Here is a 22,716-nt window from a genome sequence, read left to right as displayed (position 1 = left end):
CTTTATTTGTTTTGTTTTATTTTATAAAATGAATGAAAAAAAGTTTTTATTTTAAAATAAAATTTTATATAAAATAAAAAAATAAAATTTTAACTGGGAACAATATCCAAGTCAGAAAATTCATGGTATACCGGTCATAAAAAATGATTTTTAATAAAGGATGAGGTGGGAAAATATCAGATAAATCTCTTTTTCAAACATAACAAATAAAATAAAAATAAAAACCATACAGTAAAAATATCTAAAAAAAATGATGAAACAGCAGGTTGGTTTTTGAAGGAGGTGGAAAATTTTTTTTATAAAAAATTGCAAAAAATTTAAGAAAAATAAAAAAAAAAAAAATAATAAGCAAGCGATTAATTCAAAAAAATATATGGAAAAAATAATAAAAAAAAAATTGGGAACCTCATAAATAACGAGTTTTGATCAAAAATTAATTTTTAGGATTTTTTTATTTTAATTCTTTGTAATATGTATGATAATAATGAATTTTATAATAATTTTTGCTGATAATTGATTGAAAATTTGAATGTTGCATAGTATTTAATATTTTTTAATGATACATAATACTTGATATTTTTTAATGCTAAATAATTTTTGATAATTTGTATGATTCATATTACTTGATATTTTTTATATGCTAAATAATATTTGATTTTTTGTATGATCCATATAACTTGATTTTTTTTTATATGCTCCACAATACTTGATATATTTTTAATGCTAAATAATACTTACCTTATAATCATATTACTATTATAATTGATGTTCTTGAATGATAATAATGAAAAATAATAATAAATTATTTTCTTTAAATAGTGGGGTGATGTTTAAAAAATTTTTTTATTTTTTATAATAAATTAAACACATCTCCTTTTAAATATATCATTTTTACATTTATATTATAAAATATAATTTAAAAGGAATAAAGTATGAATTTCGATGTTCATTATATGACAATGAAATTGGTATATGATAGTAGAAAGAAAATACAAAACTTTATAAATTATAACTCATGATAATCATAAATTAAAAAAAAAAATTAAAAAAAAAAAAATTAAAAAAAAAAAAAAAAAAATTAAAAAAATAAAAATAAAAGTTTGGATGTTCATTATATGATATATGTGATAATGAAATTGGTCAATATGATAGCAGAATGAAAATACCTGAAATATTAGGTTTTGAAGAGGTATTAGAAGTGAATAAAAAAAATGGAAAATAAAAAAAACATTTTTTATTAGTGTTAAAACTTTAATATTTTTATTATTATAGTTAAATATTTGAGGGTGATACGTATTCATTTTCACCACCAATTGTTGGGAAGTTAATCGATGTCCATACATCTAAGATGGATTTATCTTCGATTTCTATTTCAAAGTAGGTTTGTCTAACTGGTTCGTAATATGGTGTGAAATATGATTGCGATTCTAAATTATTTTGAGTCATTGTTATAGATTGAATACCGGATCCGGAACCAATTGAGCAGATGATAACTTTACTATTAATTGTGTCGATTTCACAGTAGTGTTTATCAATTTTAATGGATAAATTGTCATGGATTGAACCAAACCAACCAAGGAATACAAGATTACCGCCAGTCTTTGATGGTACAGGAACAACAGCTGAAATATAGTGACGTGGAATTCCGCATCTACCATAGCCAATAGCAGATGTATAACCTTTGTAGCATTCACATGTAGCATTAATTGTGTTGCAATATCCGTTAGTAACATTAAAGCAATCCAAGCAAGGGTAAGAGATATACTTGTATTCAAAGTCTGCGATAGTTGTTAATCCATTGACGGTAATATTGGTAGGTCTTAAGCCATCGTCTCTGAGTTGTTTATCTAAAACGCATACGACACTGTAAAAGGTTGATCGGATGACATGACATTCTTGATAGTTATCGATAGTAATGGTTATTTCGCTTGTGTTGTATGCAAAGTATTCACCAGTGAATATCAAGGTATCGTTATATTGGGTCATTTGATAGATAATTGGTGGTGTGTTAGAGATTGATAAAGTGTAGGTTAAATTTAACGAAACTATAGTCATGTTAATTTTCTTAATTATATTATCAGAAGGTGAAAAATATAAACTACCCTTAATTGTATCACCAAGGTTGCTATAAGTTGGAAAAATATTTGGTACTGTTACAATATTAGAAATATCATAGCCTAAATTTTCACCAACAATATTAAAATAGAGATAGGATGTGTAGTTGGCGGTGATTTTAATGCTTGGGGTAATGGTATCTATATGGTATAAAAATATAAATGTTAAATAAAATCTATGATTTTTTAAAAAAAAATAATAATATAGTATTCTTACGATAGTTGCATTGACTTCTATCAGTACTATTAATATTGGTGAAATTATTTCCTATAAATCTTTTTTTTACACTAGGTAAATCTCTAAAATAATACTCTGTTAGTTTTATATCATCAAATACATAAAAAATAAAATTAAATTTTTCTTACAAATAACAAAAAACACATTTTGGTAATTCACCTGAGAATTTGTTGTTTGAAATATCGAGGGAAACACCAGTACACCAGGATTTATCAAAAGTACCACTTAAATTGTTACCTAGGACAATAAATTGATCTATCCCCTTAAAATAGCCATGATTTTGTGGTAGGGCTCCTCCAATTTTGCAGTTTCTAAAACTAACAGTTTTGTCAATAGTTCCATAATCCTTAAAGATATTTAAATCTGGAACAGTGCTAAAATTTCCATAGAATACATCTCTATAAAAAACAATTAATAAATATTCCTTTAATTATTTGTAAATTTTTATTAGTTACTTACATATATGCGGATCTAAAGTTTTTAGGGAGTGCGATAAATGGGAAATTTCCATCTACATTAAACTTATTATCTAAACCTCCATATCCAAACGACCTTTATGTAAACAAATAAATATTAATATTTTTTTAAAAAAGTTAGGTTTTTTATAAAAATTAAAAATTACATTAACATTCTATAGACATTTCTTGTGTTTACGTTATTTGATAAATCAATGTAGTTTGGTGCTAATAGTTTAATCTCATTTCCAAAAACTCTAAATTTTAGAAGTGTTAGTATTAATCAATCTATTTTTCATTATAATAAATATATTTACAAATTTTCGTAAACAGTGTTTGTGACATTTTGGAATGAGTAAGGGAAAGGGATAGTAAAAGGGGCGTTAGCTGAAAATGTAATGGAATAACATTTTTTTAAAAAAATATCCAAATTTGGCATTGTGGACATATTTACTGGTAAAAAGAATTTTAAGTTACAAATTTGAAAAAATGAAAAGTTTGATAAATCTGGAACATTACTGGTTGCAAAAGTAAATGATTTAAAATTACTATCTGTTTGATTACCATCAACCACAAGATTAAAATCTTTTTTATCATCCACAGACCTTAATAGTTTAAAGTTAGTTTCATTTAATTGTATTTTTTTTATTATATTTTCACACTTACAATGAAATTACATTTTTTAAACAACTTGCTTTTGCTGACAATAATGTATCAATGCTAAATCTTTGAATTACAACTGGAATTGGATTATTGATTGAAACAATGTTTGTACCATCTAATCTCCTATAAATGGTGGCATTAGTACCATAGTTTTATAATTAAAAAATTTATTGATATACTTACAAACTTTGAATGGGTCTGTTGATTTCAGAGAGAAAATTTTCACTTAATTTGAGCATACCTAAATTAATTGAAGAAACTTTGGAAAAACAACTAATGTCACTCCATGAAATTGTGTTTTTTACAGTATTTATATCATTAAATCCACTTTATATTTTAAGATAAAATATTAGTTTCAAATAAAAATATTTAATATTTGAATGAAAAACTTACATTTCAGTAAAATAACCATTGCTGTCACATGAAAATAGATAAATATTCTTAGAGCACGCTTGTGCAGGTGTTGTCGTGCCTTGTAATCTTGTATCATTTATTTTACCCATTAAATTACTAAAGCAAGCATCTAAAAAAAAAAAGTGTTATTTTTTTTATTTTATATTTTATTTTTATAATTAATATTTTAAATTTCTTACCTTCTACTGAGTAAATAAAGTTAATTGATAAAAATAAAAAGAAAAGGGAAGTTATAAGTTTCATTTTATAATATTGTATTACTATTGAAAAACTATTATTTGTTTAATAAAAATAAAAAAAGAAAAACTGGTTTATATAGTTTTAAAAAATAATCTTTTTTTTAAAAAAAATAATTTTTTTTATAAAAGTTACGGTAACATAACCTTTCCAATAAATTTTATTATGATATTACATATTAATTATGTCCTTATTTTACAAAAATACTGAACCATATGGGATCCCAAATTGTCAAAGATTTTTATAGGTGTTTTCTTACTTATTTTTTATTTTTATTTTTCGTTTTGTTATTTTTTTAATAATATTATTTTAAAAATATAAAATCTATAAACTTTTATCTTTTCCAAAAATGAGTTTTTGGAAGGTGGATTTTTTTGGCTTTTGGGTTTTACAAAACAGTGATAAATCGATTTTTTTTTTTAAAAAATTATTTTAAAATTAACAAATGAATTTTTGAAATAATTTTTTTTTGAAATTTTAGAAAAAATATGGAATTTTATTATTTTTGTGTGAAAAGAAAAAAAATATGTTGATTTTTATTATAAACGAAAAATAGCTTTTTGCAAAATATATGATTTTATACTTACATGTTTTAATTATTTAAATTATTATTTGTTAAAGTTTTTTAATTAAAATATAAAAAAAGTGTGGAAAAATAAATTAAAAATTAAAATTAATGGATAAATTGATTTATTCAACAAAAAATAAATATTTTTGAATATTGATTTATTTAATATATTAAAAATGACCATATTAAGTTTGATTATAAAATCTCCTTTGGTTTAAAACAGTTTATTAATTATTATATTAAACCCAAAAAAAAAATTAAAAAAATTAAAAAAATTAAAAAAAAAAAATAATTTTTATTATTTTTGTTTTTATTCATAATATTTAAAACAATAAATATTAAAAAAATAACAATAGTAATAAAAGCGAATTCAGAAATCGAATATTTCACTTATAGTTACATAAAATAAAATACAATTATGTTTTCATGGGGAAGTGGCAGAATTGGTTTTGGTAGTTTCAGTGATGTTAAAGAGCCTAAGCAACTGTATTTCAACCGTTCTAATGATGGATCCGATGGAGACACCTATGATGAAAATGACTGTAAAAATGATATAGATTTTATAGATTTCTCGGCTGGAAGAAGACATTCACTAGCAGTAGATAATAGTAATAAAGTTTGGGTATTTGGTGATGTAAGTTTATCAAGTTTTCATAAAATTTAAATTAAAATAAATATAATCTAATAATATTATTATTATTAAAAGATTGGAGATAATGTTACAGAGTTTAGAAAATATCCCATTTTAGATAAATCATTAGAAAATGAAAATATTAAGCAGGTTTCATGCTGGGATAGAAACTATGCAATTAATGATAAAGGACAAGTTATACAATGGGGTTCAAATGATGGTACATTTTTAATTCCAAGAGTTATACCATTCAATTATTCAATCAAACAAGTATCATGTTCCTTAAATAATACTATGGCGGTGTCAAGTGACGGCATAGCATTTGTAAATATATTTCAAGCAGAGGCTTCAAAATTTAAAGTTGTACAATATTTTATAGAAAATAAAATTCAAGTAATTCAGGTTGCATGTGGTGTAAAACATTGTTTGTTTTTAGACAGTAAAGGTTTGGTTTATTCATCTGGCAAAGGTATTCAAACTGGTCAATATGCAAGTTTTGGAGAAATTGATGATGGTGGTGAAGGTACTGTTCCACAGGATAGTGAAGAGGATCTTTCAAATTTGGTTGATGATGGCACTATTAAATATGACTTTGACCAGCCAAAACAAGTAAAGGAATTATGTAATATTATCGAAATTAAAGCTGGCTATAAACATTCATTAGCATTGGATTACTATACCCAACAAACATATGCATGGGGTGAAAATTTAAATGGCCAGCTTGGAATGGAAGGTGTAGATTATGTATTTGAACCAACTATCATACCATTCCCACTTGTACAAATTAAAACAATTGAAGCAGGTGCATACCACAGTGCATTCATAACAACTAAAGGTCAACTTATTATGGTCGGTGGTGTATTAATAGTTAATAGTGCATTTAGAATGAATCTAGCTTTAGGAAATGGGGAAGGTGGTTTAAACACAATCCAGTTTAAAGTTAATGTAGAAGAAGAGGAAACAGTTATTACAGAGAATATTGTTATACCAAAACCAGTTTCAACTTTAATTAATGTAAAAGAAAAAGAACAGCACGAAAAAGAACAAAAATTAATACCAAAAGAAGATCAAGATTTAGATGATGATGGTGTTATATTATCAAAAGAAGAAATATTAGAATTTCAATACCATCTAAATGAAATATTCCATAGCGATTACTCTAGATCACAATATAATCCCCAGTTTATTCAATCTACATTTAAAAATAAAGTAGTCGATAAGGTTTCGTGTGGCCTATTTCATACATTGGCAACTTTAAAAAAAGATCAAGTTCAACCAATCAATTCACTTCAAGAATATTGTATCAAATATATTTCAGATAATATTTTAACATCAATGGAGTCAGATTCGTCATTTCAAGATATATATAATATACCACTAGATATAGTTTTAAAAATTGATTCTTATTTAACATTGGAAAGAAAACATAACGATAAATCATTAAGATTAATGTTCTTTTTAAAATCATCCTATAATAATAAAAATAAAATAAATAATAATAATGATAATACAATTCAAAATCAATGGGATGAATATTTAACCTCTTTTTCAGATTTTGAATCTGTTGTTATCGCATCACTTTCAGATTATAGCGTTATAACTAAATCACCCAATATAGAAATTTCAAAAGAGTTAATTAAAGAATTTTGTAACCAAGAGAGTCAAGAAATGTTTTTAAATAATCAAATTAAAATTCCAAGTTATCAAGAATCTTTTACAATAATATGTATAGAAAATAAAATATTGGCTTTAAATGTTTGTATATTTAATTTATAGTTATTCTTAATAATAATTATTTATATTAACTATTAATTTTTAATTTTAGAAACAATATACATTAATTATAGATAAAACAAATTTATTATTGGTAATGGCAATATTCAAAAGAGAATTGTTAACAAATTCTTATATTTTAAAAGATTTTGATAATAATATTTTAAATTTAAAAATAAATGGTTATTAAAATAGATGTATTATTTAAAAAAGATTTATAAATAAATTTTTTTTTTTTTTTTTTATTTTGTTTATTAAAATTAATTATTATAGCCTCCCCACTTATTTAAAGCCTCTTTTAGACTTAATAGTGTGATTGGTTTACCCATAAAGTCATCCATTCCACTATCTAAACAATCTTGAACAAATGATGATGATGAACCAGCAGACAAGGCAACAATATTCATTCTCTTCCAGTTGTTTTCTCTTTCTTTTGATCTAATAATTCTTGTAGTTTGGAATCCATCTAAAACTGGCATTTGACAATCCATAAATACAATATCAAAACATCTTTCTCCTGTAATTTCTTTGAGTGCTTCTTTACCATTCTCTGAGAATGTAGTATTCCAATCTATTTTTTTGAATAACTGAGCCAAAACCTTTCTATTTAATTCATTATCTTCTACAATGAGTGCTTTCTTTTTATAAATTGGTGTGTCTCTAGCTTGTAAATCTAATGGACTTGATGTGAGTAAAGTTGGAGTTAAATTTAAATTATTTGAGGGTGTAGATTCATTAAGCAGCATAGGTGTAAAGTTTTGATTACTGTTATGATGTAATGGCGGTATTGGGTTAGAACGAAGTTGTTGTTGAGCTTGATAGGTTTGATAGTCGACAGCTAGTTCTAAAGGTGGTATTACAGGGTTGCCATTATTACCATAAAGTGGAGGAGTTTTACCAGTGTGCACCAATAAAACCAAACCAGATGATAAGGGAGTTTGTGTTAAATGACCGCTGCTATATAGATGTGAAGGTTGAGATTGTTGATATGCTTGTTGTGATTGTAAATGAGATGAACCAGATGTAAAGTGAATTTGAGCTTTAATACATTTATTTAATACGGGTAATAGTTTATCTGTCATTGCTGGTCTTCTAATTAATTCGATACGTTGATCTGGTGAATTTTCTCTCCATTTATTTAAAACGCCATTATGCCTTGATATATTAAATTTAGTTGGTGTAATTAAAATCATTGGTACATTTGGTATTATTTTCAATTGTTCTGTTAGTATTTCTAAATCTAACAATACAAGGTCTAAATGTTCATTTTCAAAATTTAATGGATTTTCTTTATCTTTCTCTTTGCTATTATTATTATTTGAATTGTTGTTATTATTATTTAATTTTATATTATCAATTATTGATCTATTAACCTGCTTAACCTTTATTCCTATCCACTCCAATTGTTCTTTTAATACATTTTCTGTTACACTATCTCTGCAAAGTAATAAACAAATTTTATTAACCAAAATTTCACTGCATGTTGGAATAGGTGTGCTTGGCAAACTGTTCTTCTTTTCATTAAATGAATAGGTTGATTTTGGTGAACTTGTTATAAATTGTCTTGGTAATGATGATGGTGATATTAAATTTAAGTCTGATGGTGATGTATTTGGCAAAAGGAATGGAATAATACATTTAAATGTAGATCCTTGATTAACTATACTGCTTACCTGAATTGTACCCCCCATGACCTCTTCAATTAATCTTTTTGTGATTGATAAACCTAAACCTGTACCTCCATATTTTCTAGTGGTTGAATTATCAGCTTGAGAGAATGGTTCAAAAATTGAATCAAATAATGATTGTGGAATACCAATACCTGTATCTTCAATTGTAATGCATAGATGAATGATATCCTCTTCGCTATTGCTTGTTGGTACTGATTCGTCGACACTGATATCTGTTAAAATATGACCACGGCTTGTAAATTTAATTGCATTTGATAAAAGATTTAATAATACTTGTCTTATTCTCATTGCATCCCCAAACACAATTTTAGGCACATTTGGAGGTACTCTTAAAAGTATATCTACTTCATCATTTGCAGCCACTGAAAGCATATGGATTACAGCTTGACAAGTTTCGATAATAGAGAATGGTAGAGTTTCCATTTTCAACTGTCTGCTTTCCAACTTGCTATAGTCTAAAATATCGTTGATAATGGTTAAAAGGGCCTGAGAACTCTTTTGAATGGTTTGCACATAGTCACGTTGCTCTTCACTAAGATTGGTTTCGAGTAAAAGATCGCTAACACCAATAACACCAGATAATGGAGTCCTAACTTCATGGGAAACAGTGGCTACAAATGCAGATTTGGCTTTATTGGCTTCTTCTGCAGCTTCCTTTTCAAAAATAAGTCTTTGCATATCTTTTCTTGAAGTCATATCACGAAGGGTACCAGCCATACGAAGTGAACTATCTTTAAATGAGGTTTCGTTTGATACTACTTTACCTCTCATTATAATATAAAGATAGCCGCCATACTTCTTTCGCATTCTACATTCAATTTCCATAATGCTTGACTCTCCAGTAATAGTTTTCTTTATTTCGCTAATAAATTTTGTTTTATCATCTGGATGAATTAACTCTGCTAAATATTTCATATTCCAAATTGCTAATTGGTGAGTATTTGGTGAAGGTATCATTTCATCTAAAATAATTGGTGAAAATAATTCGTCATTGTATGTTTGTCCTTCTCCGCCACTACATACTCCATTAGTCGTGGCTGATGGACTTTTTTGATCTTTACCATTGCTTTTAAATAAAGTAAACGTGTTATTACCACTTCCTCCACTATTCTTATTGAAGTTTAGGTTGTTTGTGCTACTACTTTTAAGCTCTTCATATAGTGTTTTGGATTGATACGAAGCATCTTGAGCCTTTAATATTTGGAACCATCTTGATGAAATATGAAGCTCACCAGTATTGACTTTCCAATCCCATACTGCATCTTCTGAACCCTCCATGGCAAGCTCTAATCTCTCTTGACTTTCTGCTAAAGCTCTTTCCGCTAATTTTCTATTATAAATTTCTTTGTGAAGATCTTCGTTGGTCGCTGACAATTTAATATTGTGTTTTGTATTTACTGCAAACCAAAATGAAACCAAACCCGATAACAATAAACAAACGCCACCAATGGCATATGGATAGAATGTAAAATGTTTACCAATAAACTTTTCTGATGGTTTGAATGCTACCATCCAATTTCTACCCCCAACATTCATTGTATTGTAATAAATCATATTTGAGGACTCTTCTAATTCTTGTGGATTACGAATTGTGGTATTTGAGGAGCCATCGAAATCTTTAGAATCAGCCGCTTTATGATAAATTAAACTTGTTTCTTGAGCTGTATTTTGTAAATCGAAAACATATAAATCTAATGAATCCTCTTCAGTTAAACGTTTCAAACTTGCCGAAACCATTCTACTAATGAAAAATCTACAACTTGCAAAACCAATAATTTCGTTTCTCCGATCCTCTACTGTTGATAATATTTTACCATAGGTATATACTGCTTGATATATATAAAGCAATTCATTATTTGTTCCAGGGTTCTTTGGGGCATTTGCATTCTTATTAATAAATGGGCTGGGTACCGAAACTTTTTCTCCAGTATCCCTAGTTTTGTTCAAAGCCGCCCTTCTCCATGCATCTGAAATAATGTTATAACCTTTATAATGATCGTTTGTTGCCTGTGGTTCTGAAAATAAAATCGGATAGTAATCTGCTGCACTAGCGGCCGGTATATCTTTGATGGTATTATTATCTGATCCTGTAACCTCCCTTATCTTTACAGAGTGTTCAATTTCCCATGTTGATCTATCATAGTTTGATACTCTTGGGGCCCACATTATACCCTCTAAACCTTCAGCATTATGCTCCCATAGTTTAGAAAACGGCACAAATTGATCCTCTGACGTCGATGGAAATACTGATAACAATAGGGATAATGTTTGAGTGACATAAAGACGATTAGTAAACTCGATTCTTAACATTGTAAATCTATCTCTTGCAACTCTAGCAAAATCGTCTGCAATGGTGTTCTCTTCTGAATATCTTAAAACCAATATAGCCAATACGGAAATCGATGTACCAACAATAAATAAACCGATAATAATTGCCCAAGCTCTTCTACCCATACCCATTAATGAACAATTCTTTGAAAATGGTTTAAAGTAATTCTTTTTTAAACTTTTTTGATTATTTAAATTAGAGCCTCCGCTACCAATAATACCACCACCAGCGCCATTATTATTCTCACCCTCCATCATATTTGAGTTATCCAGTAAATCTTTATTTTTATTATGTTTACTATTACTATGCAGTCCACTACCTGCCCCCTCGAATTCAACTGAATTACCACCTGCTGTTTCATTCGATTGCAATGTTTGATTCTTTCTTTTTCTATTCAAATAATTTTGTTTATTGCCTAAAATTTCTTCTGATAAAATTTGAATACAATGACCATTTTTGGCTCTATTACTAACTGGTGAATTATTACCATTATTAGTGTTGCTATTGTTCTGGTTATTATTTCTTGGTGATATGTTTTCTTTATTATTTATATTTGGTACACTATTATTACTTTTGCTATTTGCTAATGATCTCGGACTTGAATTTCTATTATGATCATTACTTTTTAATCCAGGTGATGATTTTGGTGAGCCACTATTGCCTCTTGGTGTATTGTTTTTACTGTTACTATTACTATTTCCACAATTATTATTTCTTGGTGATACTGTATTACAATTTCTTGGACTAATTCCACCATTATTGATTGGTAACTTTGGAATGTTTATATGAAAATTATTTGGGCTAGGTGGATTACTTTTATTTCTTGGGCTAATACCACCATTATTATTAATACCATTATTATTACTATTTCTTGGTGAAATGTTTTCGCTACTTAAATTTGGGCTACCTTCTTCAACTATTGTATTAATAGTATTGTTCAAATCAATACTTTTATCTATACCAATTATACCCATGCCACTATTTGCACTATTTAAAACACCGCTATTAGCTCCGCTATTATTTCCACTATTATTACCACTATTATTTCCACTAGAGTTTGTGTTATAGACATTTGTTGTTGGAGTTGATGATGATAATGGTTTATTTTTTAATTTAGAAAATGAGTGAATAGCTGAATTGGCCAATAAAGACTGTATTGATTTTCTCCTTTGATGATTATTACCAACATTAGTTTCATAAGTACTATGTCTTTTGGTTTTGGTTGGTGAATCTAAAATTGGATTATGTGTGATATTATTCATACTATTCATACTACTATTGTTACTGTTATTGTTGTTTGTTGTAACTGGTGGCAAATTATAATTATTTATGTTATTACTACTAATGTTATAATTAAAGTTACTTGTATTATTACTATTGTTACTATTTGAAAGTGGCAATACTGAATCCTCTAATGATCTTGATAATTTATCACTATTGGTTAAACTACCCAAACTACCACTGCTATTACTATGATAATTATTATTCATGTTATGGGTGTTATTATTTGTATTAGTATTCGTCTCTGTATTTTCGAAGCTTGGTGAGGAAATATTATGTAACGCTTGTGAATGAAAATTTGAAGGAAACGAAGAAGATGGCGAATGTTGAAAATTATAATGGTGTTGTGGTTGCTGTTGATTTTTTATTCCGCCTGTTGAAACAATAGGCGATGTATCCCCTATTACACCTTCATTAAAATCCTAAAAACATAAAATTAATTTAATTAAATTTTATTTTCCTTTTTTTTTTTTTTTTTTTAAAAAAATTAACAATATCCTACCCTAAATGTTTTTAACTCCATTCACGGAATATATCTACTTTATTTTACAATATAATTATTTCTATTTTATAAATGTAACAATAAAAAAATATATAAGTTATTTTATTTTATGTTTTTTATTATTATTGAAATAATAATTTAAAAAATAAATAAAAATAATAAATAAAAAAAAATGAAAAAAATAAAAAAAAACTCTTTAATTAATACTATTAAGCTATGTACATATATATATAAAATAAATAAACAAATATATTTATATATAAAAATTATTTATAAGATATTTGATAGAGCGAGAAAGGAGAAAAAAAAAAAAAAAAAAAAAAAAGATTGAGAGAAAGAAATTATTTTTGTTTTTTTTTAAAATTAAATCATATAATATAAAATTAATTTACCATATAATTATATAAATAACACAAATATAGATAAACACACACACACACACAATATGCACATAAATTAACAAAAAAAAAAAAAATTTTTATTATGTTAATTTTATTTTTATATGTAAAAAATTTACCATAAAGGATAGAAAATATAATTAATGTGATGGATTTTTTTATTTCTATTTTTGTATTACTGTTCACTCTGAAGAAAAAAAAAATTGAAAAAAAAAATAAAAATAGAAATAGAAATTAAATGTTATTGTTGTGTGTCTGTGTGTATGTGTGTTGATTATGTTATTGTTTTTTATTATTTTAGTTTTTTAATTATCCCTAATGTGTGGGTGGATACGATGTGTGTTCTCATATAGATATATTTAAAGTGGGGGTAGGTGTGTGTATGTGTGGGTGTGGGTGGGGTATTAATCAATAAGGGTACATAAAGATTTATGATAGTGATACAGTAATTGTTTTATATTTTTATTTTTAATTGTTTTTTTTTTTTTGTGTGTGGTAAAATGTAGTTTTCATAATATAAATAAACAAATAAATAATTACATTTAATAAAAGTAGAAATTCTATAAAAATTATTAAACTTAGCAACTACTATAATACCTAAGTTCTTTTTTATTTGAAGCAGCCATATTTTTTAAAAAACAAATAATTGCCAACGATGTGCAAATACTGTTTTCACTTGTTCTTTAAATATTATATCATAATAGGGCGTTTATTATATTGTTAATGTGATATTCAAATAATAAAAAAATTAAAAAAAAAAGAAAAATAAAAAATTTTTAAAAATTTAATTTAAATTTTTAATTGAAAAAAAAAAAAATCCACATGATAACCAATTTAACTAATACCAATTCGGTTTGAAATTAAAATAAAAGGAAGGAGCAAAATTAAAACAATCAAAGTAAAAATAATAATAAAATGATCAAACTAATAGTCATATAAAAAAAAACAAATTGAAAAATTTTAAAAAAAATTATATTTTTTTTATTATAACTCTTTTAATTTTATAGTTTTATCTTAAGTTATAGTTATAGTTTTAGTTTTAGTTTTTGGGAATCTAATATTAAATTATATATTTATTAATCAATTCTATTCTTTTTAAAAATCTATAGAATGCACTTTTAATCAATATATTACAAACAAATAGATTTAATAATACCAATACCATAAAAGAAATTTTATAATATAAAGATACTACTTTATTATAAAATAATAATAAATATATTTCCATATAGATTCATTAATTTTCTTTTTAAAGTTAAAAAAATTTGAAAAGATATTAAAATTATTAAAAATGGGGTTTATCACTAAAAAATTTTTTTTTTTTTATTTTTTTTCATTTTTTATTTTAATTTTTTTTTTAATTTCATTATTTCAAATAGCCAACTGTATATATTATAGTATTTTTTTTTTTTTTAATAATGCACACACCACCCTCCCCGACAATCTATTTTTTTTGATATTTATTTTGGTACTAGTACCAGTACTCATATATAAATAGATTTGTTTTATAAACTCACTCTCAAATAAAAATAAACAACAACAATTCGATTTACATTATTATTTTGTTTTTTTTTTATTTTTTTTAAAAAAATGTAAAAATTGTAATAATATCACATATAATTAATCATTTAATGATAAACAAAAAATAAATATTAGTTCGTATTGTGTACACATTTTAATAGTATTACTAATCATAAAGTAAAATTGTAATTGTTATAGTAATTTTTATAAAAGTAGTAGAGGTAAGTATTAAATTAAAAACACATTATATGAATATTTGTTATGCTATATATTTTATTTAATTATATTTTTCATTTATATAATTAAATTTTAAATCTCTCCCAATGTATAATTTATAACATACGATTATTGTTGTTTTTTCTTTTATAATATTGTTTTATTTATACACATTATTGTTGTTTTATTATATAGTTATTTTATTATTACACATTTAAAAATAATAATAATAATATCAATATTTCCTTTAATAGTAATGATGATGATAATCATAAAAAAGCAGAGTGGAAAAAAAAAAAAAAAAAAAAAAAAGAATTATATATAATATCCATTTTTATTACTTTTTCCTAATTTCGATGATTTTATCCTATTACAAAATAAATAATTAAAAATTACCTAACCCACTTCCTTCTAAATAATACATACAGAACCAATCATTATATTAATATAATTAAAATATAAAATAAAATAATACATAAAAATAAAATAATAATATTTTATAAATCAAATATATTTGGTTTTTTTTTTTTTTTTTTTTTAAGAAAAAAAAAATAGAAAAGGGTCAAAAATAATAATAATAATAATCTCTAAAACTATATTTAAACATATTTCTTAAATTATAAATAATATAATCTATATTTATAATACTGTAATTTTATTTTATTTATTTATTTAAACTAATTTTATCAGTTAACTATTTGTTTTTTAAAATAAACACCCAAAATAACTTTATATCATTAAATAATTATTCATTTAATAGTTTATTGTTTTTACTTTAAAATTAATTTATTCTTTTTTTTTTTTATTTTTTTTTTCTTTTAAATATTTTAATTTTTTTTTTCTTTATTTTTTTTTATATTAATTTCAATATATAATAAATTTAATTTAAAATGGCCTCTTTAAAAAATAAAAAAGGAGATATCGAAGTTACATGTAAGATTCTTTATATTTTATTTAGTTAAATAGTTTTAAAATAGATTACTTAAATAAAATTTTTTATTTTCTAAAATAGTGTTGGAAACTAAAGGAATAAAATCTGGTGATATTTTTATTATTATAGATCTACCCCCAAATAAACTATTTAAAACTCACACTTTTAAAGGTCCAGATCCAAAAATTTTTGAAAAATTTGTATTGTAAGTATCATTTAAATCGAAATAAAAAAAAATATAAAAAAACCATTGACACCATTTAATTTTAATTAGAGATTTAATGACATTTCAAGATGATGAAATTTTATTGATTGTAAAAGAACAAAAACCAAGTGGATCAAAATTTATTGGTCAAATTCAGATTCCCCTTAAAGCATTAAATTTACCACAAGGACCGCAATGGTATTATTTAACAGATAGACCATCGCAAAAAGAGGGTCAAAAACCAAAGATTGTAACTGGTTCGATTCAAATTCAATTGAATTTTGTTCATAGATTAATTAGAGCAAAATCAAGAGTATCAATACCAAAAGAATTTCTCCAACAAACAGGAGTTGATGGTTCAAATGAAACTTGTAATATAACCAACAGTAATAGTACAACACCTTCGTCATCCAGCTACTATTCAACTACCAAAAGTAATAGCAGTAGCTCTAGTAGTACATCTACATCGTCATCACGTTCAACATCACCTGACCCTGAAAAATCTTTAGAGGTTGGATTTGGCTATCCAGTTCATATCAGCCAAGGAAGTAATAATAGTGGATGTGATATTCTCGAAGTTAGAGGTGGTGAGTCCATTCATTCAAAATACCAAGTACAATCATTGTCCAATGGCTTTGATCATGGTCACAATACATCAAGTAGCATCACAATACCTCCACCACCCACAATATCAGATATTGATATTTCAAAAGAAGAAGATTTAATTATTGAAGAAACTCTCAAAGATAAAGAAAGTATAGTAAAGAAACAAATTGTTCAACAAAAAGAGCTTTTAAACAAACTAAGTGAAACAATTAAACAATTAGAGAAACAAGGAAAACCAGTTGTCCAAGAGAAAGCTAAACTAAAAAAGATGCAAGAAGATATTGATGATATGGAAAAACTAATTCAATCACAAACAAAGCAATCAACATCACCTTCCTCGTCAAGCATAAACAACCCTTCACCAATTACCAAACAACCAAGTAGAGGTAGAAATTTATTATCAAGCCTGGGTATTAATAAATCAACTGAAAAAATTCAACAATACACACCACATACATCAACCTTTAATAATCCACCACCACCAACAATTGCACAATCAATGAATTTGATTCATGCATCCATTCACAGCAACAATACCTCTGGTGAATTTGACCAAAAACTTAATTACTTTATTATTGAGTTAGAAAATGAAAGAAAGCTAAAAGAATCAATGATCGAAAAATACAAAACTATAGAACGTGATTATTTTAAATTAGAAAAAGAGCTCCAATCAACAAAGCAATCATCCACAAATAATAACCTAACTAACAAGACAAATAATTTAAACACCACCACCACCAAAACATCAACAACTAACCCAACCAAAGACAAAGAATATAATGATTTATTATTAAAGTTTAAAATTCTAGAAGCTGAAAACATCTCATTAATTCAAGAAAAAGAAATCCTAAATGAAAAATATAAACTCTTTGAAAAAGAATCCGAAAAGCTTGAGAAAGAACTGGAATATGAACAAGTATTAAGAAAAAAAGAAATGGAGAAAAAGGAATTCGAAAGAGAAGAATCTAAAAAATTATTAAAAGAATTAGAACAAGTTCAGAACAAAGAGAAACTTTTATATATGGAACTAGATACTCAAAAGGAACTGGCTGATGTTATGCGTGAAAAGAAACAATTATTCGAACGTGAAATAACAAGGTTAGAATTTGAAGTTAAACAATTAAAATCGGGCCATTCAAGCAATGTGAATCCAAATGTAAACAAGCAACAGCAACAAACCATTGAGCTATTACAATCCAAAGTAAAGTCTTTAGAGAATGAAATAGATTTAGAAAAGAAATCGAAATCATTAATTCAAGATAAATTAAAATTGGCAGAAAAGGATGAAAAATTTGTTGAAAGATTAGAATCTGAAATTAAAAGACTAGAAAACCATATTAAATCACTAACCAATACAAATGAATCACTAGAAAAATCAAAAGATAAATTGAAGAAAGAAAAGGAACAATTAGAAAAAGAATTCAATACATTGAAACAACAAAAGAATGCACCAACATTAAGCAAAACAGGTATTTCTTCAACATCATCGACTAATCTTAACACACCAAAACAAATTGAAGAGAAACTAAATGAAATGGTAAATATATTGGTCAACATATCACAAAAACCAGATAGCGCCGCTGTTGCATCCATTGCAGATAACAAATTATTTGACACCCCATTAGGTAAAAAAATTAAAGATCTATCTGAAAAAATTCAAACTGCTACATTAAAGAATAAAGAGATGGAATTACAATTGGAAGAATTACGAAACTCAAAGATTCAATCACAAATTGAACGTCATAGACAAGGCATATGTGATAGCGATAATAACACACCAACATCATCTTCATTAACATCATCCTCAAACTCATTAAACTCATACTCATCACAAAACAACTCTTCTTCAAATTTAATGGCTTTAAAGGGCTCATCAACAAACTCATCTGATAAGGATTTAATGCAACAACAAAACAATCAAATATCATTACTTGTATCAAAATTAGAGAAATTGGACCGTCTAGAAGAATTTATGAGAAAACTTGATGAAATGAAAACATTCCAACTAAACCATTCACCAATGGGAGGAAGTGCTGGCGGTGCAGATCAATCACTACGTAAACGTACTCATCACAATATGAAGTCAGAATTGGAGGAAATACAAAAAACAATTTTAGATAGCAAATCAACTGAGAAAGAACGTGAAGATGCCAATGTTAGATTTGAAAAGGTATTCCAAGAGCTATCAAACACTGAAGAATATAAAAGAGAAATTCAATTAATTCAAGATGAGAAACGTCGTCTTAATGAACCTTTAAATCAAAAAGCACTTCAGAAACTAATACCAATTTATTCAAATATTGACAAACAACCATTAGACATTAGAGAAAAGGTCAAAGATAACCCAGAGCTATCTCTTATCGGTATGGACCCCAAAGCAATTTTGTCTAAACATCAAAACGATTTCCAATACTATTTATTACGTTCAATTAATTTAGAAGAACTAAGAGCAATTCGTGCATCATTACCAAAGTGGAGATCCGATCAAAAGAAACAAACTGAATGGACCATCAGCCTTGAAGAAAAAATTGATCAAATTTCAAAACAACAACCACATCAACAACAACAACCAAAAATCACTAGATCAAAAACAAATATTAACCTAAATATACAAAAACAAAAACCACAACTCAATACACAAACTTTGGGTGGTAAGAATAAATTAATGAAACAAGAATCTGCCCACGAAACTTTATTTAATGAATTATTAAAAAAAAGATCAAAAATAATTTAATTTTTTTTCATTAAATTTAGGAAAAAACAAAAAAAAAAAAAAAAAAAAAAAACAAAAAAAATAAAGATTTTATAACCATAACTTTATTATTTATTTATTTAAAATAACAAATGTATCATTTATTTTTATTTATTTATTTATTAATTTATTAATTCATTTATTTTATTTTTTTTTAAAAAAAAACGGTTTTCGTTTTTAAAAATTTTTTAAAAAAATTTTAAAAAAATTTTTATTAAAAGATATTTTCTAAAACCAACGAATTATTTTATTTCTTTTTGTATATTAAATAATAATAAATAAATGGAATTTGAAAATAATGGGGTTGTTGTTTTAAAGAAAAGGACAAGGAACGAATTTGAATCAGAGCTATCTGATGATAATAACAATACCAGTAATAGTTATACCGATATTAGTGATAGCGATGAAGAAAACAATTTAGGAAATATCGAAAAGAAACAATCCAACGATGACAAAGAGTATTCGGAAAGCGAAGAAAGCGAGGATAGTGAAGATAGCGAAGATAGCGAGGATAGTGAAAACAATCAAGATGAAGAAGATAAATTAGATTCAGATTATGAAAAAAAAGTTATGAAGGAAATTCTCGAAAAAAGGAAAACTAAAACCAAACCTAAAAAACCAATCAATGTAAATGACCTTATATGTTCATATTGTTTAAAAGTATTTTCAAGAAAATCAAAACTAGAGTACCATTTAAGGATTCACACAGGTGAAAGACCATATGTTTGTAAATTTGAAGGTTGCGATAAATCATTCACAAGGTCCCATCATTTGTCATATCATATGAAAGTTCATCAACAAAGCGAAGGCAAAGTAGAGAAACTTAAATGTCCAGTACTTGGCTGTCAAAGTGAATTCATCCTAAAACATAAACTGCAAACCCACATCAAATCAAAGCATGGTCAAGATAAACCGTTCAGGTGCACACACGATCCAGAGAAATGCAATCTTTCATTTTCAAAGCACAATCAACTAAAGAGACATATTGATAAAGATCATTTAAAACAACACCCTTATGAATGTACATATGAAGGATGCAATATGCGTTTTGAATACCCAACCTATAGAAAAAAGCATATTTTACGTTGCCACGAAGGAACTCCAAAGCATATTTGCATCTATCCAGGATGCAATGAAATGTTTGTTACCTTATTAGAACTACAAAAACATCGAAAAAACAACCACGTCATCAGATGGAAATGCCCCGAATGTTCTAAAACCTTCTGTTCATCATCATCACTTTGCGCACACAAAAAACATATTCACAAACCAATTGAAGAAAGAGAAGTTTTCGTTTGTAAAGAAGAAGGTTGCTTCAAGCACTATTTAACTAAATCAGGGTTGGAATCTCATATTAAATCAGCTCACAAGAAAGAACTTTTTATTTGTCAATGTGAAAAATTAAAAATCGTTCAAGAGCAAGAACCTAAATCAATTAAAATTGGCACACGTTCGAAAAAAGAAAAAACTACAAAAACAAATATTTTATCCTCCTCATCCTCATCAAAAGCTTATGAAACAAATAATGTAAATAATAATAACAATAGTAGTAGCAGTATTAATTTAAGATCATCAGGTTCAACCACACCAGAATTAGAAGATATAAATAATAAAGATAAAAATACCACAGATAATAATAAGGATAATAATACAGTTAATAATAATAATAATGAAGAAATTTGTGGTCTTAAATTTACAACCAAAAAGAATTTATTCAAGCACATTGAAAATGTACATAAAAAGAACAATAATGTAAAGATCATTCCATCAAAAACAAATAAATTAATTAAAAGTGAAGAAATTAAAAAGAAAAATGCAATTAAAAATGTGCACGCCCATTTCCTTGGTAAAAGAAAGAAAAATGAAAGCTATGAAAGTAGTGATTATGAGACAGATAACAGCAATAGTAATAGCGATAGTGATAGTGATAGTAATTAATTTAGTGACAAAAAACACAGCATAGTTCAGATTTATAATAGTATCGATAAATTATCAAATTTAAATAAAATTGTTCATAGATCCAAAAAAAAAAATAAAAAAAATATAATCAAAAAAAATAAATAAAATTTTCGAATTTTCAAGAAAAAAAAAAAAAAAACATGTATTTTATTGTGCAAATATGTTGTGTGCATTTTTAAAATTAACTGCAATTTTATAAACCCGTTGTCTAATTCAATCACAAATTTTTATTCATAAAAAAAGCAGTTACAAAAAATCATATATCAATGTAAAAGTGTAAAAAGTGACATAAAAAAGAAGGACTTAATTGAGCATAAACTTAATTTAAAATAAATTTTAATTTATTTAAAATAAAATTTTTTTTTATTATCATATTTTTCAAATAAGAAAAAAAAAAGAACCAAAATATCCATCTTTTTTTAAAAACCTACAAAAAAATATATTCAAATATCCCCAAACTCTCATATAATATAATTTTTATTATATATTATAAAAAATATCTCAATCGTTTTTCATTCATCACCCACACACATGCCAAAACTTTTTATTTTTTTTTTTTGAAAAAATATAAAATATCTAGGTTTGGTGCAATGTGAGGAATTTTTTTTAAAATAAAAAAAAATAATAATAAAAAAAAAGGGGTAAAAAATAGGTTTTTTTCTAATAACAGGTCATATGAAAAAAAAAAAATTTAAATTTTTTTTAATTAAAAATAAAAAAAAGAAAAAAATTTTGATTTAGATATTTTGGTCGCACACAACCGTGATTTGATTTATGTATATTACTCTCTGCATCCAAAATTAATAAAAAAAAAAAACATTCATAATTAAGAAATAATATGATAGAACGAATTTTCTGCCAAGCTAATAAAACCAAATTTAAATTTAAATTTTTTTTTTTTTATTTTTTTTTAATATTTTTTTTTAATAATATTTTTATTTTTAATTTCTTTCATATTACCAAAGATAAATCACACACATATTTTATTAAATTTATATAAATATAATTTATTTATTATTTACAATTAAATTTTAGATATTCCATTTTATTTTAAATATAGTATACTTTTATTGTAAATATCAATATATATTTTTAGCACACATACACACATTTAATCAACAACTATCAATTTTTTTATAAATCAATAATAAATAACCCTATTTTTTAATTTTATTATTTTTATTATTTTATTATAATTATTTGTTTTGTTTTGTTTTAAATTTTAGGGGAAT

The 22,716-nt window shown here is 25.3% G+C and overlaps 5 protein-coding genes across 5 annotated transcripts; 3 read left to right on the top strand and 2 right to left on the bottom strand.

Moving 5' to 3' along the window:
• Nucleotides 1–1,272: 1,272 nt before the first annotated feature.
• Nucleotides 1,273–4,127, bottom strand: DICPUDRAFT_153665 (uncharacterized protein; the record flags this gene model as incomplete). The annotated part of the gene is made up of 9 exons (XM_003289257.1): nt 1,273–2,290; nt 2,481–2,750; nt 2,812–2,904; nt 2,975–3,062; nt 3,216–3,412; nt 3,474–3,593; nt 3,654–3,797; nt 3,864–3,993; nt 4,064–4,127. The coding sequence occupies 9 exons, from the start codon at nt 4,125–4,127 to the stop codon at nt 1,273–1,275; spliced, it is 2,124 nt and encodes a 707-aa protein (XP_003289305.1).
• Nucleotides 4,128–5,107: 980 nt separating this feature from the next.
• Nucleotides 5,108–7,283, top strand: DICPUDRAFT_153664 (uncharacterized protein; the record flags this gene model as incomplete). Its single annotated transcript, XM_003289270.1, has 3 exons — nt 5,108–5,323; nt 5,396–7,075; nt 7,146–7,283. The coding sequence occupies 3 exons, from the start codon at nt 5,108–5,110 to the stop codon at nt 7,281–7,283; spliced, it is 2,034 nt and encodes a 677-aa protein (XP_003289318.1).
• Nucleotides 7,284–7,353: 70 nt separating this feature from the next.
• Nucleotides 7,354–15,469, bottom strand: DHKA (uncharacterized protein; the record flags this gene model as incomplete). Its single annotated transcript, XM_003289256.1, has 2 exons — nt 7,354–12,816; nt 15,458–15,469. 2 exons carry the CDS (start codon nt 15,467–15,469, stop codon nt 7,354–7,356), a joined length of 5,475 nt encoding a protein of 1,824 aa, XP_003289304.1.
• A 452-nt stretch (nt 15,470–15,921) lies between these two features.
• Nucleotides 15,922–19,507, top strand: DICPUDRAFT_35564 (uncharacterized protein; the record flags this gene model as incomplete). Its single annotated transcript, XM_003289269.1, has 3 exons — nt 15,922–15,964; nt 16,044–16,167; nt 16,237–19,507. The coding sequence occupies 3 exons, from the start codon at nt 15,922–15,924 to the stop codon at nt 19,505–19,507; spliced, it is 3,438 nt and encodes a 1,145-aa protein (XP_003289317.1).
• A 300-nt stretch (nt 19,508–19,807) lies between these two features.
• On the top strand, nt 19,808–21,463 carry DICPUDRAFT_153661 (uncharacterized protein; the record flags this gene model as incomplete). Its single annotated transcript, XM_003289268.1, has 1 exon — nt 19,808–21,463. The coding sequence occupies one exon, from the start codon at nt 19,808–19,810 to the stop codon at nt 21,461–21,463; it is 1,656 nt and encodes a 551-aa protein (XP_003289316.1).
• Between the last annotated feature and the right edge of the window lie 1,253 nt (nt 21,464–22,716).

This window comes from Dictyostelium purpureum (assembly GCF_000190715.1).
Source record: "Dictyostelium purpureum unplaced genomic scaffold DICPUscaffold_169, whole genome shotgun sequence".
Taxonomy (NCBI): Eukaryota; Evosea; class Eumycetozoa; order Dictyosteliales; family Dictyosteliaceae; genus Dictyostelium; species Dictyostelium purpureum.
The sequence above is the reverse complement of the archived record's forward strand: the minus strand, read 5'-3'. Positions and strand labels throughout refer to the sequence as shown.